This window comes from Vigna unguiculata, chromosome 7 (genome assembly GCF_004118075.2).
Source record: "Vigna unguiculata cultivar IT97K-499-35 chromosome 7, ASM411807v1, whole genome shotgun sequence".
NCBI classification, from domain to species: domain Eukaryota; kingdom Viridiplantae; phylum Streptophyta; class Magnoliopsida; order Fabales; family Fabaceae; genus Vigna; species Vigna unguiculata.
The window spans coordinates 24,591,290-24,607,354 of record NC_040285.1 but is presented as its reverse complement, the minus strand read 5'-3'; the positions used below and the strand labels follow the sequence as shown (position 1 = coordinate 24,607,354).

The following is a 16,065-nucleotide window of genomic DNA, read 5'->3' as shown; positions in this document are numbered from 1 at the left end:
GATCACAAAAAGGATACAAATGTTTTTCTCCTTTTCTTAATCGTTATTTTGTGTCTGCAGATGTCACATTTGATGAGTTCTCCCTTTATTTTAAGAGTCAAACTTCACCTCTACCTCCATCTAGTTCTGACACCTCTTCTCATACGTTTAATGTTCCCCTTGTTTGTGACCCTCTTACTGTGTCTTCGTCACCATCGGTTCCTGCTCCACAGTCCGCTTCTCCACCACCTCTTCAGGTTTATAGTCGCCGAAACCGATCACAACTACCACCATGTGACTCCACTCAAGTGCCAACTGCTCTGTCTACTCCGGCTCTGACACCTGAGTCTGACCTTCCCATTGCCCTCCGAAAAGGTATGCGTTCTACCCGTAATCCCTCTCCCCATTATATTGCTTTGGGTTATCATCGCTTGTCATTACCTTTTTATACATGTCTTTCCTCTCTTTCTTCTATGACCATTCCAAAAACTGTTCGTGAAGCTTTAGCCCATCCTGGTTGGCGTCAGGCCATGACAGATGAACTAAATGCTCTTCATAACAGTGGAACTTGGGATCTGGTCCCGTTACCGTCTGGAAAATCTGTTGTTGGTTGCAGGTGGGTGTTTGCTATCAAAGTTGGACCTGATGGTACTATTGATCGCCTCAAAGCTCGTCTTGTGGCCAAAGGTTATACTCAAATTTTTGGTTTGAATTATGGCGATACTTTTTCCCCCGTGGCAAAGATGGCTTCTGTTCGTTTATTTATCGCCATGGCTGCTCTTCAACAATGGCCTCTTTATCAACTGGATGTTAAAAATGCTTTCCTCAATGGTGATTTGCAAGAAGAAATCTGTATGGAGCAACCTCCAGGGTTTGTTGCTCAGGGGGAGTCTTCTGGGATGGTATGTCGTCTTCGCAAATCACTATATGGCCTAAAACAATCTCCTAGGCCCTGGTTTGGAAAGTTTAGCAATGTTGTTCAACAATTTGGTATGACTCGGTGTGAAACAGATCATTCTGTTTTTTATCAACACTCGAGTGCTAGATGTGTTTACTTGATAGTATATGTTGATGACATCGTTCTTACAGGGAGTAACAACCATGGCATCTCTCAGTTGAAACAACATATCTGTCACCATTTTCAGACAAAAGATCTTGGCAAACTCAGATATTTCTTGGGTATTGAGGTGGCACAGTCCAATGATGGTATTGTTATATCTCAAAGAAAGTATGCCATGGATATTCTGGAGGAAACTGGGTTGGTGAGTTCAAAGTCTGTTGATACACCCATGGATCCCAATACTAAACTTCTACCAAATCAGGGGGAGCCTATATCTGATCCTGAGCAGTATAGAAGATTAGTTGGAAAATTAAATTATCTTACCGTTACTCGTCCTGACATTTCTTTTGCAGTCAGTGTGGTAAGCCAATTTCTTAATTCCCCATGTGAAGATCATTGGAATGCAGTCATTCATATCTTGAAGTATATTAAAAGATCTCCTGGAAAAGGATTGTTATATGGTTCTAATAACCATTCAAGAGTTGTTTGCTATTCAGATGCTGATTGGGCAGGATCTCCTTCTGATAGAAGATCTACATCTGGGTATTGTGTCTCCATTGGTGGTAACTTGATCTCGTGGAAAAGTAAGAAACAGAGTGTTGTAGCAAGATCCAGTGCAGAAGCAGAATATAGAGCTATGGCCTCAGCTGCCTGTGAACTTGTTTGGCTCAAGCAATTGCTTCAAGAGTTACAATTTGGAGATGTTACTCAAATGACACTTGTGTGTGACAATCAAGCTGCTCTTCATATTAGCTCTAATCCTGTCTTTCATGAGAGGACCAAACACATTGAGATTGATTGTCATTTCATTCGAGAAAAGGTTTTGTCTGGAGACATCAAGACTGAATTTGTTAACTCAAGTGATCAGTTAGCAGATATTTTTACTAAGTCTTTACGGGGGCCTAGAATTGATTATATTTGTAGCAAGCTTGGCACATACGATTTGTATGCTCCAGCTTGAGGGGGAGTGTTAGATATTGTTTGATATTATTAAGATATTGTTAGATATTGATAACCACAATATCAAACATATCTTCTATTTAATCTTTTTATTTTCAGTTACTCTTTTTACTTGTACTTCTCTCTATTATAAATAGATTACCCTATGTGTGGTTTATACACAAGGGAGATTAATCTCAATCCCTATTTTCTTTATTCTCAACAACTTGTAACTGGAGTAACCTGTAAAAGCAGTCAAGGAAGTTAGTCTGAGCTTAGTGTAATCATGACCTGTGCAACCAGTTTGTCTTTTCCCTTTTCAGTTTTGGACTTCACATTCAGCCAATATAAAGGCTTGGGTGTTCATGTAGAAACTTGTTTACAATATGGCTTTCTTAGTAGGGTTTATAATATTTCCAGTAGTATAGTTTACACTACAGTTTCTGTAGAGTAGTTCTGAGTTTGGGAGAGCATTTGCGTTGGAGCTACTGGCTGTCTTAGAGTACAATGTGTGCAAAGACAAGCAAACTTCATTGTACTTGTAATTCTGAACCAGGTCTATACAATCCAATTCTGTTTTTCATGCAATTTTATTTTCCTTTGCATTTTTACAGATTTCTTACCTCTTGTCATTAATTTCTGAGTTTAAATCATTTCCCATTTCCTGTTTATATTTCAATGCATTACGTTCAAATTCAAGTTTTATTGATGAACATTTGGGTCTCACTCTTGCATTTAACTAGACTCAGCTACGGATTCATGCTGATGTTCTAGTGAGTATAGTGTGACCAATTAAATTCCAAGAAGTCAGAATTAACCCTTAGTTAGCATGAGTGAATCCTAGTGAACATTAATTCAATTTTGAAATTCTGGTTTAGACAGCTTTTATCTGTTTATGCTACTATCTTCATGTTGCTTTCTTTGATTTCCAGTTTTACATATGATTTACTTTCTGCAATTGCTTTCGAGTTTAATCCCACTTTCAACATTGCATTTTAATCATTTTAAACTTGTTCTGATAGTTAGTTTCCAGTTCAGTCTCAGATCTTTATTTTTTCCAGTTTTGGTAGTTATGTTTGTTACATCTTATGCCAATAGTTCTATCTTGGGTTTGAATGATGATTTTTAGTTTCTGTTCTTTACTTTCATTTCTAATCACTGTTTCATGATTGTTTCCATATTATATTCATGTCTATACATCTAATTAGAGTTCTAATTCTCATTTTCCTGTTCTTACCCTATAGTTAGGTTTCCTAGTTGGTTAATTTTAGTAGTTTTGGTCTGCACTCACTCTTTCTGTTAATTCTCAATTAAATTGTTCAGTTAGCTTTGTTTTAGACTTGTTTGCATATTTATATCATGTTTACATTCATAGCATAGCATAGAAATACATTTAGCATCACAGACCAAACTAGACCCTTTGCTGTTAATTTTCCTGCAATGATGATACACCCTGCATTGGCTGCCAAATCTGGTTTAGAGCGTGATTTTGTGGATTTTGAATAGTTAATATTTCTGTATTCATATCATGCATTATTTTAGTGATCTAAACTTGTTCCAATCATCTGCATTGTATAAATCACATTGTTAGTTCTTTTAGGCATTTTGTTGAATACATTGTGCATATTAGGGTTTCTTGTAAAATTTTCATCAAATAGTTTGGTAATTCATAGTTCTACATTGTTTTAGATTTTTTTATATGTTCATATCATGAATTCATGCATCACATATCATCTCAGGACCCATTTTATGCATATCACATCTGGTGTAAAAAATACTGATGAACTAGTTTAGCCCGTTTGCTGCCAAATATTGATTTGAAGTGTGAAATTGAGATTTCTGAGTGTTTTGACAGTTTTGAATACTTTCATTGCATTTTAACAGTCATTGAAATATGTTCCATGCATTAGTTTTGCATAAAACACAGTTTTGATTCTCACATGCATTTCATCAAAATCCTAGTTAAAGTTAGGTTTTCATTCAGTACTTTTGACAAATAGTTTTGGGTTTGACGTTTCTGCATTGTTTTAGATATATTTAAGACCCAGAGCATCCATTCATATTTCCGTGGTGTTTTACATATTCATTCATCATATTACATCATTCTATCATCATTCAAGTATTGATTTGAGCATGTTTCATCTTTGACCTGTCACGTAAACCTGTTACAGCTTTGCACCTCTGTTTGCGTTGCTTTTAGTTTTTTTTTTTCGGAGTTTATTGCATTGTGTTAGAGTAGATAGCATCTTCTGTATTTTCCCCCAATATTTGTTTTAGTTTTCATGGATACCATAACACAATTTAGCTATTAAAGTTGGAGTTTCCTAGGATTGATACCTTGGTTGGCACTCTACTACATTGGAGGGGAAATTTAGGATTTTGTTTAATCTCTAAGTGATTAGGAGATTTAACGCTTAACATCATGAGTGCTGCTCCATCCATCAAGGATTGTTCATTCAGCACCTAGTCTTGCAGCAATGGAACACTCACAATTCTTTCAAGAGAAGGAGATGGATAGATATTAGATTGGTTTATTTGCCAAGGTTTACTTGGTAAGATGTGGAATGACTTGTGATTTTTATGACTTTACTTAAAATATTTACTGTAGTTTTACAATATATACATGTCATGCTTTGTCCAAGTTATTTTATGCTTCTTGCTGCAACCTAATGGTCTCAAAAGTGCTAGTATTAAGCAAAGTACTAGCTAGGGCAACCTTGATGATTTTAGATTCTTTTCATCGATAGTTAAAACATAATTAGGGATGACAATTTGAGTTGGCCTCTCCCATTTTGGCTCGCAAATAACAAGTTGGGTTAGTCATCCTGCATAAAAAAATATGAATTAATTTTTATGATCTGTGGGTTTGTGAGGTTGTCTGCATGAGAATTTTAATCTTTATTTTTATATAATTAAATTAGTAGAAATAATAATTTTTATAAGTCTATTTTTTAGAATAAGTAATATTCATAATTTTATAATTTTTAATTTTTAAGTAAGTTTATTGAAAATAGAAATAATTCCAAATTGAACCGAAACAAAGAAAGAAACGTGAATGAAAGAGATGCTTTTGGATAAATTGGATATGAATGAGCAAACTATTGTTGGATGAATTAAAGAAGAAATGCAAATGAGCAAATTGCTTTAAAATAACACACATGACTTATTGTGTCGGTGTTCATGAATTTAAAGAAAGTGTAATTATTTAGTTCTTTATTTTTTTGGTTTGGTTCAATTTGGTCTTGTTATTTGTTGGTTCAATTTAGTCCTTAAATTATTTTAAAAGATTCAATTTGATCATATCCGTTAAGTTGAAGTTAACACCATATCCGTACATGACACGTGTCAAGCCGTGAAATTTTAATTTTTTTTAATATTTTATTTTTTAAAAAAAATATATAAACTATCATGTGTCAAGTTATTGTCATGCCACATGGCAATTTATCATTGTGACATGTGGTCGTGGTAGTAGTTATTTTCAGTTTAGTCCTCTGTTTAAATTTTTGGTTCAATTTAATACTTATATTTTTTAAAACGATTCAATTTTAATTTCTCCAATTTAAGACCAAATTGGTAAATAAATTTAATTACAAATTGTACAGTATGGCCTACCGCCAGACCATTGGTTAGGCGGACCAAGGACCATCGCTCAGGTGGACCCTCATTTATGAAGACAACCGACAGGACGCACGACCCATCGGTCGCGCGGCCACACCAAAACTTGGATCAATAATCAGGTTTAAAATGCAATTGGGCCATGATTAAGAAACCCTAATCACATGCCCAAACCAAAAACTATAAATAGAAGCCCAAGGTAGGTTGGTAAGCACCTTCAACTCGCATTTTATTACGGCATTTACTGCTACCTACCGATCGGTGTTAAACTGACTTAAGCATCGGAGTCTTTTAGACAGGTACCCCGATCGCCCGACCAGCCGAACGGAAGGAGAGTCGAGCTACGGAGGGAAATGCAGGACCTGGATGTTAACTGTGGGCGGATCCGAGAAGAGCTTGACTGGACGACCGAGCGGCAAGAGAAAAAACTATATAAGCTCGTTAAGGAGGACGTCAGACAAGAGGAAAAAAAAGGTAATTTAAGTGTTGATTGTAGGTGCTTGGTCCCTACACCCGAAACACAAATTATATATATATATATATATAATTTTTTGAATTTATACATTAAATTATTATATCTAAATATTCAAATTATTTGATTTCTTACACATATATAAAATTTGAAGTATAAAAACTTATAAGAATAAAAATGTAAAAGTTTAGGTTATATACTTTCCCGCAAATGTGCGAGTCAGCTACCCATCCACGTCATCCCTATGACCTTCTAATATTTTTCCATTCCTTTGGGAAATCTAATCTCTCTAATTTATATGATGCAGATGACTTCATTTTCTACATCACGATAATTTGCCATTGCTAGCTACCAACTGCTTTTCCAGATGGCAAATAAACCCGTCCCCGTGGGTATTGTCCGAACCCGTCCCCGTTTTGACGGGGAATCCCCGCATTGACTGGGTATGGGTATGGGTATGGGGAATTCCCGACTTTTTCAGATGGGTATGAGGATGTACATATACCCGCCATAATACCCGTCCCCGCCATATCTTTATTCTCGTTTAAATTATTAAAATATTCACAATTAATCAAGTAACCCATATATATATATATATATATTCTATTTTTTATTTCTTTTAATTATTTCATTTGTCATTAAACTCATTCTCATCTCCAATATATTTTTTATCTTATCATAACCTTTATGTAATTATGTTAAAATAATGTATGTTAATAAAAAAAATTATGCCTTACATTTGAATATTTATATTATTTTTTAATATTTTTATTTATTATAAATTTTCCTTTCACATGAGAATGTTTATACTCTCAATTTAAGGTAATATAAAAAAATTCTTTACTTATTATTATTATTATTATTATTAATTTTTGTTTAATTTGAAGAACTCTTTTGTTTCATTAAAGTAATTTTCGTTATTTTTCAACCATTAAGTATATATGTTGATATTTGAAAAGTTTTCTTAGTTCTCTGAGATATTTTTCGTCTTATCATACCTTAGTTATACATTTGATTTCCTTTGTGTGATTTTTTTCGATAGTCTCTCAAATTATTTCTAAAACACACATTTGTTAGTTTTTTAATATTTTTATTTATTGTTTTTATTTTCATCATGTAGAATAATATATCATAATGTAATTGTTTCACTTTAAATTCTGTTTGAAGTGGTTAAAATTATATATATATATATATATATATATATATATATATATATATATATATATATATATATATATATATATATATAATGATATTTAGGAATAGTATATGATAATTCACTACAAGAAAAAATGAAATGGTGACTGATTTAGTCAGTAACCCATATTAGTCACTATTTTTCGTCATTGGTGGTAGTAGTTGATTTATTGTCTAAATTAGTGACTGATTCAATGATCGAATCGGTACTTGATTTAGTGACCAATTTAATTACTAATTTATTTGTAATTTAATGATAAATTTTTTGGTCACTAATGATATTTCTATTTATTTTTAACCACTTCAAACATAATTTAATAATTAGTTCTCTAAGGTTTTTTTCATTTTATCATACCTTAATTATACATTTGATTTCCTTTGTGTGATTTCTTTCGATAGTCTCTCAAATTATTTCTAAAACACACATTTGTTAGTTTTTTAATATTTTTATTTATTGTTTATTTTCATCATGTAGAATAAAATATTTCGATATATTCTATCTAATTATTTGTTATTTTATAACTCACTATTAATCATACTGTAATTTTTTTTACTTTAATTGTATAAATAACTTTTATTTACTACAATATAAAAATTTAATGTAATTTCTATGAATATTTTTTTGTCACTATGCAACATATATTGAAGTTCAAAAGATACAAAATCTATGTCAAAATTTTATTATTATGTTTATTATTTGTTTTTTGTGTTATTTTGATCAAGTGATGTATTATAACTTTTTATTAGTGTATAAAAAAGAGATTCATTATAATTTAAAAAATTGAAGTAAACAAATATTTAAAATATATTTTAATTTGAATATTTGTTCTTTGTGTCATTTTGATCAAGTGATATATTATAACTTTTATTAGTGTATAAAAAAAGATTCATTAGAATTTAAAAAATTGAAGTAAACAAACATTTAAAATATATTTTAATTTGAATATTTGTTTTCCTTTTATACTTTTTGAAATATTTTTTAATTTTATCAACTAAGTTCATTAATGTTGTAGTTTGCAAATTTAATAAATGTTTTGGTTCACATGAAATTTTATTTGGTATTCTAATATAAAATATAAACAATTATAATTTATTTTAATGTATTTGGCATCGAAGAAAATCCTCCTAATATTGAATATTTCATAATATTATGTTTTCTTTACCGTAATTTTTTTTCTTTTATAAAAATTAATATTGAAGTAGTTAGAACATGGGTACGGGTATGGGTACGAGATTATACCCGTTACCCGGTAGGGATGGGGATGGGAAAAAAGTTTGATACCTGTTGGATTTGGGTATGGGAATGGGGATGAATTTTTTATGCGGGGATGGGTATGGGATAGTGAAACCCGTCCCGCCCCGTTGCCATCCCTATTTTCCATATTGATTTTACTGACTTTTTACTTATAGAGGGTTCTTCTGCCCCATGGGTGCCCCTCCTTAGGAGAGTTTGAAAAGTCTAAATTGCTCATTATTAAGTATTTTTGAATTGTGAAATTATAATGTTTAAATTGTACGATCCATCATATGTTTTGGATGGTATAATTTAATAAGATAGTATAAATATTAAATATTTTTGAATACATTTATGATTCTAAAAATATATCAGTTTAATTTGCGATATTTTATTGGACTATCTTAGTGGTGTCTGACACTAATTTGTACGGGCATGTATATATGATATAATCATTTTACAAAATAGATACTCTCATGGGAGAAAGATACGCAGAATATGTATTAAGGAACATAGATCTAAGAAAGCATTCCTTTCCAATCACTGCTTCCAGTAGCACTTACACTCTTAATTCAATAAAATTTTAGGTTATTGAAAAAGTCAAAAAAGCCATAACTTTTACCCTGAATATTAAACTGGAACATCAAGAGCACTATGAAAACTCCGTTGTTTTCAAAAGTTTATTAGGAGTATGACCTACTCCCATCAGAAACATAAACCTGACATCAACTCTAGCAAATCACCAACACAGTGAAATTTGCTATGGCCAAAGTACAAACTATTCCCAAATAAAAAATTTCCAAAATTGATAGAAGCAGTCACCCATCAGCCACTAAAGAAAGAAAGTAAAAAAGAAAAAGAATAAAGATCATAGAAGAATGGACTAGCATCTAATACTAAGAGGAAAAAAAATATGCTTCAAGTAATTACAGCTTAGCACTTAAATTGCATAATCACATTACTAAGGAGGCTTTACAAGGTTACATCGCAATGGAAAATGAACCATATCTTATCTGCTGCATGCTTCAAGAAAAAATACACCTCAGAATTCCACCGCAACAGAAAATCTAGAACGCATTCATCATTTCTTCTACCTGCATTCAAATCATTCAAGCAAGTTGTTCATATTTTAATCCACAAAACCAGCATCATTCACGGAATGATGAAAAAAAAAAGTTTTTAATCCCTATAATTGCGATCCTCAAACTTTAAACAAAAACATGAATTTAAGAACACAAGCCCTAACTAAAGCACAAATTTCAGAGAAAATAAAATAAAATAATACCTTGGATAAATCTGAATGGTTTTCCAGTGCCACCTACAAAATATTAGTAGAGGCACCATCAACAATCCTGGCCTATCAACTCCTCTATCGATTCAATAATCTGCCATCGTTATTCCCATTTTTAACTACAGGGCGAGGCAAGGGCAAGGGCGGCACCTCAGAAGGTACCTTAACATTAACCTTACCCTGTCCTGTGAAACTATTCAACTCCTCTTTTTTACACACAACATTATTATGATGTGTTCCCAAATTCCGAGCGTTAGAAACCTCAAGGGTGCCCTCGAGGCCAAGGCGCTTAATCTTGTCAAGAATGGAGCAATGGTCGAGAGCGTCCCGGGCCCTCTTTCTCGCAAGGGCAGCCTCGCGGACGGTTCGCTCAACTCGAGTCCGGGCGAGGGCGAGAGACTTAGATGCGGCGGCGGAGGCAACCTTGCAGGCGCAGAGGAGAATGAGGGCGCGGCGTTTGTCGAGTGGGGAGGTGGAATCGGGGAAGAAAGAGAAGTTTGGTTGAGAGCAAGGTGGACAGAGGAAGGGGAGGGATGAGGAGGGGGAGGGAGACAGTCGAGGTGAGTGAGAGAGGAGCATTTGGTGCAGGACAGGAAACGGTGGGAGGAGGTGTTGGAGAGAGGGTGATCGAAGAATTGGAAGCAAGAGGGGCAGAAGGAGGAGGGGTGGAGGAGGAGGACGCAGGAGGTGCAGACGCGGCGGCTCATGCCGCGAATCCAGAGGCGGTGGAAGAGACTGTTGTCCTTAGAGGAACAGTGGGCGCATTCGAGATTGGAGATGGTGTCCGGCGGCGGAGGAGTGGGTTTGGTCTGGGGAAGGTTCATGACAATGGCTATTGGTTTTGAAAGTGAGGGTTTTAGGGTTTTGGAGGGGAATGGATGGAAGAGAATGGGAGAGAAGGAGGATGGAGAAGAGGAAAACTAAATTCATTTTATATTTTTATTACCTAGGCTATGCTTTGTGTAACTGAACCTTTTTATTTTTTTACGAAAATGATTTTTTTTTTACACCAAGAATCATTTGATTTAAAAATAAAATGGTTATTAAGAAGTTAAGTTTTTATTTATACTTATATAAAAAGAAAATTATTTTTAGTAACTGTTCCATAATTTTTTGACGGGTACGTTTCAATACCAAGTCTATTTTTATTAATGTAAATTATTTTATTCTTTGAATTTTATGTCTATTCTTTTGCAATTAACTTTTAAAAATATATTTTTTTATAAATTTAATAATATTTTTATTTTAGTTAAAATTAAAATATTGATTTTTTATATTTTGATAATCAATCATAAAAATTGATATACATGTGTGAAAATATGGGTATTTCTATTAGTGTTTATAAAAGAAAAGAAATTAAAATATATAAAATAATGAATCTTAACTATGTAACAAGTTTTTGAATGTGAAACTAACATGATTTTTTTATATTTTTATTCTTACCCTATTAAATTATAATATTAACGTATTGAAATCGTTCTATAATAATATGGACAAAATTTATATTCAACATTATATTTAATTAAATTTAGACTTTCATTTTAAAAATTTACACTTTATTAAATATATTGCATATCTCTCAAATAAAAGTTAGAAAAATTTGAAAATCAACACGTTCTAGAATCATAAAATAATAATAATAATAATAAAATTATAATTATAATATAATCAATAACAACGTATCAGTTGAAATCATTATAATTATAATATAATCAATAATAACATATCAGTTGATTTTTTTTTCTCTCATGTCTATATATGTATCTTTTCAATATTCTCTTTGATTCTAAATTTGAAATATTATTTTGTTAATTTTTATCGAGATATTTTCAATAAGGTTGAGATTAAAATATCATTGATTTAATGTAATAACTTTTTTCAACCGTAAAACTTATGAAAGATATTTGTCTACTTGATTGCAAGATTGAAGGTGAGTTTTGTATTTGGCATTTTTATATTCAATAATGATTTAAAAATACTTCACAAAAAATTAAAATTATCTTATCCAAATAATTTAAAAAATAATAATTTAAAAAAAAGTAACCCAAATTCAATAAATTTAAATTTCTTCAAATGTACAATTCCTTATATATTCCTCTACTCTCACCATTAATAGCTCACTCAACCAATCACATTGTGCATGTTTTCAATAAGAGATTAAAACTACTTTAGACGCTTATGTAAATTACATTCAATGATTTTAAATTAATCCAATTTAAAAGCTTATGTAAATTACATTCAATGATTTTAAATTAATCCAATTTAACTCAACCAAAGAACAATCATGCAGAGAAGCCCCAAATGTACTATTTATTGACGTTGTATTTACAATCAGTGCAATTGGATGCAGAATCTATTTGGCCATCCCTAATTTTATGTTTGTCACACTTCCATCTCATTTATCCAGACTAAGGAGAGATTTCAAACAAGGAAAATCTAACTGGTCGAGATTACAGCATGAATTTAAACCAGTAAGTAAACCTTGTGCGAAAGAATTCTAAATACCATGAATTACCATGCTTATTGTACACCTAAAACTACAGTAATTCAAGTGCCTTTTTTCAGTCCCTTCAGAAGATCAGTTAGATGCATGTACAGACCCTTGTGCTACCGATCCTTGGCTGAAACTCTGTTGATAAAAGAAAAAAGAGGAAATATATTAGTTCATTGTCAATCCAATAGTGCTCTTTAAAGACTAGCAAATTCAGAATTCAGCACAACCATAACTGTATTGAAGGAAGAACTTACATATGGTTGTATCCAGCGCTATAGTTACTCCTTGCAAGTAGACTTGTTATGACCAAGTCCCTTGCATCGGCTGCAATGGAGATGGCGCTTGACTACTTCTTGAGGTCCAAATCGCTTTGTAGCTGGTCGACCAGGGGGTCTTTTGGTGGGAGGAGGTGTTACCGTTACCACAAGCTGAGAATCTTTCGAAGCAGACAATTCCACGTCTGAAATTGGATGCACAATCTCCGAGTATGTCAACCTGTAGCTCTCGGTTGTACAGTATCTGGAGCAATAATCATAAACACTTTGGCCAATGCCACCAATTACGGCAATGGCATGGCAACATGGCACACCAGTTAGTTGCCAGGCTTTACAACTACATTCCCATCTGTCAATATCAACCACCTCAGTTGTGTCCCCACAAACCTCATAGGTGCTACATGTTGATTGCAGAACTGAAAGTGAATGGTTTTTTTGGCTTTCTTTCTTAAGCTTATCTTCCATGGATGGACTCAACCTAGTTTCCCATTGATCCGAAGTCGTCTTTCTGGTAACTATCAACTCCATAATCTTACCCCTAATTACATCGACCATCTGTGTTATCGGCAACTCATCTGCATCAGCTACCCAACTGTAGAAGAGCTCCCCAAAGTTTGATGTCATGTGATTATATCTAGTACCCTGAAAAAATGAATTTGCCCAGTTCTGAGGTTCACTTTGAATAATCCAATTGTAGGCTTCTTCAGAAATCTTTTTAATGCTCTCCATTGAGTTGTGAAAACCTTCTGGTTTGGTAGAATAAGCAGCAGCATATAAATCCTCAATCATGAGTCGCTTTACCTCATGAGAAAACTGCCCTTTCAAGTCTCTAAAAAGTTGCTCAGTCAAGTATCGCAGGCAGTATGCATGAAATGAACCTTCAAATATCTCTGCAATTGAGGTTTTCAGCCCCTTCTCTCTGTCTGCGACAAACGTTATGGGACAAGATGTTGAAAGCACCGATTTGAGTTGAAGTAAGAACCAATGCCAGCTATCATCACATTCCGCATCATCAACAATGGCAAAGGCAACGGGATACACACCATCATCAGCATCTGCAGCAGTCGCTGCTAATAGTGTTCCTTGGTACTTTGATCTCAATGGAATGCTATCAAGGAAAATCAGTGGTCGGCAACCTTGTTGGAAGCCATGCAACAAAGCATGAAGTGATACAAAGAGACGGTCGAAGCTTGAGTCTTCCTTTGTTGTGCACATGGCAAGACTACCAGGATTAGCCTCCATTAATTTTTCACAGAAGAAAGGTAACTGACTATATGCCTCTTTATAAGAACCCTGAAGCTGCTCCTTAGCAATCTCTTTCCCACGCCATGCTTGAAAATAGTTCAGTTGAATTCCATATTCCTGTTTGATGTCATTGACAATGTCCTTAGGTTTGTAATCCGGAAAATCTTTCAACTTCTCCTTTATAATACTGGCCACCCAACTCCTAGTTGCTTGATGCCCTGTTGTTGCAAAAGCCCCATCACAAGTATGAGTTGAATTCATTTTCTTGATACATATCAATTGAGTGGTTGACAACCTTGATGCATGAATTCTCCAAGGACAACCATCTGCTTTGCATTTAACAGTTACTCGATGACTATCATTTTTCTTATATTTGAAAGCAAATTGATGAGCGATGGCATATTTACGCAAGGATTCTCGAAATTCATGTACACTACTGAACCTTTGACCCACCCCTGTTATAGTATTCTGCCACTGCTGTGCCCCCTTGGCATACTTCTCTTCGTTTGACGATTGAAGAGGGAGAGAGGGAGAAATTTCCGGTAGCATGTCCATATCCATATTTGTATCAATTTGATTTGTATCATGAACAACATCAAGCACAGGATCAACAATATGACTGTGACAAGCATTTAGTGGTGCTGGTGCTACTGTTTCAGACAAGGTTGTTCTGCTTGACCTAAAAGTCCAAGAATTCCAAAATTAAGCTCTAGAATGTTCTACAAAATAACAGATAGAGATATTATTAGTCCAGAAAGAAGGATAACTACCTACTGCCAGGCATGTTTGATACCTCAAGGGCAACTACCTCTTCAAAAAGGATATAAATATCAACAGTAGAAGAACTCCCATGAAATTTAATCATTCGTTTCAGATCCTTGTCATTAGATATAGTAATGAGAGTCTTCTTATTCCCTGGAAGGAAATACTTGATAGACATGCTATCAGTTCTAATATTAAACATTTCGGCCACTTCCACCTTGAACTCGTCAAACTTCATTTCATCATCAATGTCTATAGCATGAGCATCACCGCCTTTATATGACAAACAACCGTCTTTCTCAGTCAAAAACTTGCCTCCTGACTGACATATTGCAATGAGCTTCATGGCAGCCATGACCTACCACTGAAACAGAGAATTCTTATCATCAAGATGGCACATATAAAGAATGTTCCAGTAATAACAGCAACACAAAAAGAAAAGTAGGTGTGAAGAACTAATCAGTTCCATCTTTTTACTGATGATAGAAAAAAAGAAAAAACAGAAATTTCAATACTTTTAGGATTGTGAATGGCTAATTCAAATATCTATAGTACAAGATAACATTCCATTCCTTCAAGAATAAAGACACAATAAGGTTTCATTGCCCCTAATTGGAGACCCTAACCTGAAGAAGAACTTGCTGTTTTTCCATTTAAATTCAGAATAGGTATGATCATCAATCAAAGTGTAACCCTAAGATCAGAGGAAACACAAATGAAGAATATTACAAATATACCTGGCTGATTATTAGAGAAGGTGAATTAGGGTTTCTAATACGAAAGACGATGGATTACATGGAAGCACGGTTCTCTGAGGTTGGTGCGTGCAGCATCAGCGAGAGTGCTGTCACATTTAATTTCTCTTTGACAGTGAATGGGAAAAGTAGCAAAAGGAAAATCAAAATATGAATTTGTTGTTGTTTATTGAAAGCAATGTCATGTCCTACTCCTGCTCCCAAACAAATCTTCATGTAAAGCTTTTAGGGCTGGACGAAACTGGGCTTGCACAAACGTGTCCATCTACATTATAATCTCTCATCCTTCGATATTATGAACTCTCTTTTTTATCCTTTTAGATCGCATGAATAAGACGGTGTAACGTAACCCTAGAATTTTTGGTAAATTAAAAAAAAAAAAACTTCTAAGAGGATTTTAGGCATAGTTCTCTAATATATTATTTTGGTTTATTTTGATAATTTTATTACCTTTTACTTCAATTTAATTTTTTAACTTAAAAAAGAATTTAATTTGGTTTTTTATTTAATGTAGTCATTTTCTAAAAAGATTTAATTTGTCATTTCTAATTTAAGACTAAATTTATAATTAAGTTTAATTATTATTTATATGTACATATTAAAATATTTTTCTAAAATTTATACATCAAATATTTTATCTAAATGTAGAAGATTTGAGTATTTAGATAAAATGAAAATAAAATAATTTTAATATTTAAATACAGTAATTTGACATATAAACTATAAAAAATTATTTTAATATACATA

The 16,065-nt window shown here is 33.3% G+C and overlaps 2 protein-coding genes across 3 annotated transcripts; both read right to left on the bottom strand.

The window, feature by feature from the left end:
- Positions 1-9,094: 9,094 nt before the first annotated feature.
- LOC114190581 lies at positions 9,095-10,520 on the bottom strand. The gene is made up of 2 exons (XM_028079527.1): positions 9,782-10,520; positions 9,095-9,590 (listed from the first exon to the last, which is right to left on the bottom strand). Exon 1 carries the CDS (start codon positions 10,364-10,366, stop codon positions 9,866-9,868), a length of 501 nt encoding a protein of 166 aa, XP_027935328.1. The 5' UTR covers positions 10,367-10,520; the 3' UTR covers positions 9,095-9,590; positions 9,782-9,865.
- Positions 10,521-12,072: 1,552 nt separating this feature from the next.
- Positions 12,073-15,602, bottom strand: LOC114191763. 2 transcript variants are annotated; one of them, XM_028081145.1, is made up of 5 exons: positions 15,359-15,602; positions 15,190-15,257; positions 14,572-14,927; positions 12,536-14,480; positions 12,073-12,416 (listed from the first exon to the last, which is right to left on the bottom strand). In XM_028081145.1, exons 3-4 carry the CDS (start codon positions 14,916-14,918, stop codon positions 12,560-12,562), a joined length of 2,268 nt encoding a protein of 755 aa, XP_027936946.1. In that variant the 5' UTR covers positions 14,919-14,927; positions 15,190-15,257; positions 15,359-15,602; the 3' UTR covers positions 12,073-12,416; positions 12,536-12,559. The 2 variants fall into 2 exon arrangements, with proteins under 2 accessions (XP_027936946.1, XP_027936945.1); XM_028081144.1 differs by lacking the exon at positions 15,190-15,257 and having other exon boundaries at positions 15,301-15,602.
- Positions 15,603-16,065: the final 463 nt, after the last annotated feature.

Coding starts and splice junctions, on each gene's coding strand:
- LOC114190581 (XM_028079527.1), bottom strand. CDS start 10,366: ATGCTCCTCTCTCACTCACCTCGACTGTCTCCCTCCCCCTCCTCATCC.
- LOC114191763 (XM_028081144.1), bottom strand. CDS start 14,918: ATGGCTGCCATGAAGCTCATTGCAATATGTCAGTCAGGAGGCAAGTTT. Junction 14,481..14,571: donor TCAAACATGCCTGGCAGTAG/GTAGTTATCCTT, acceptor TTGGACTTTTAG/GTCAAGCAGAACAACCTTGT.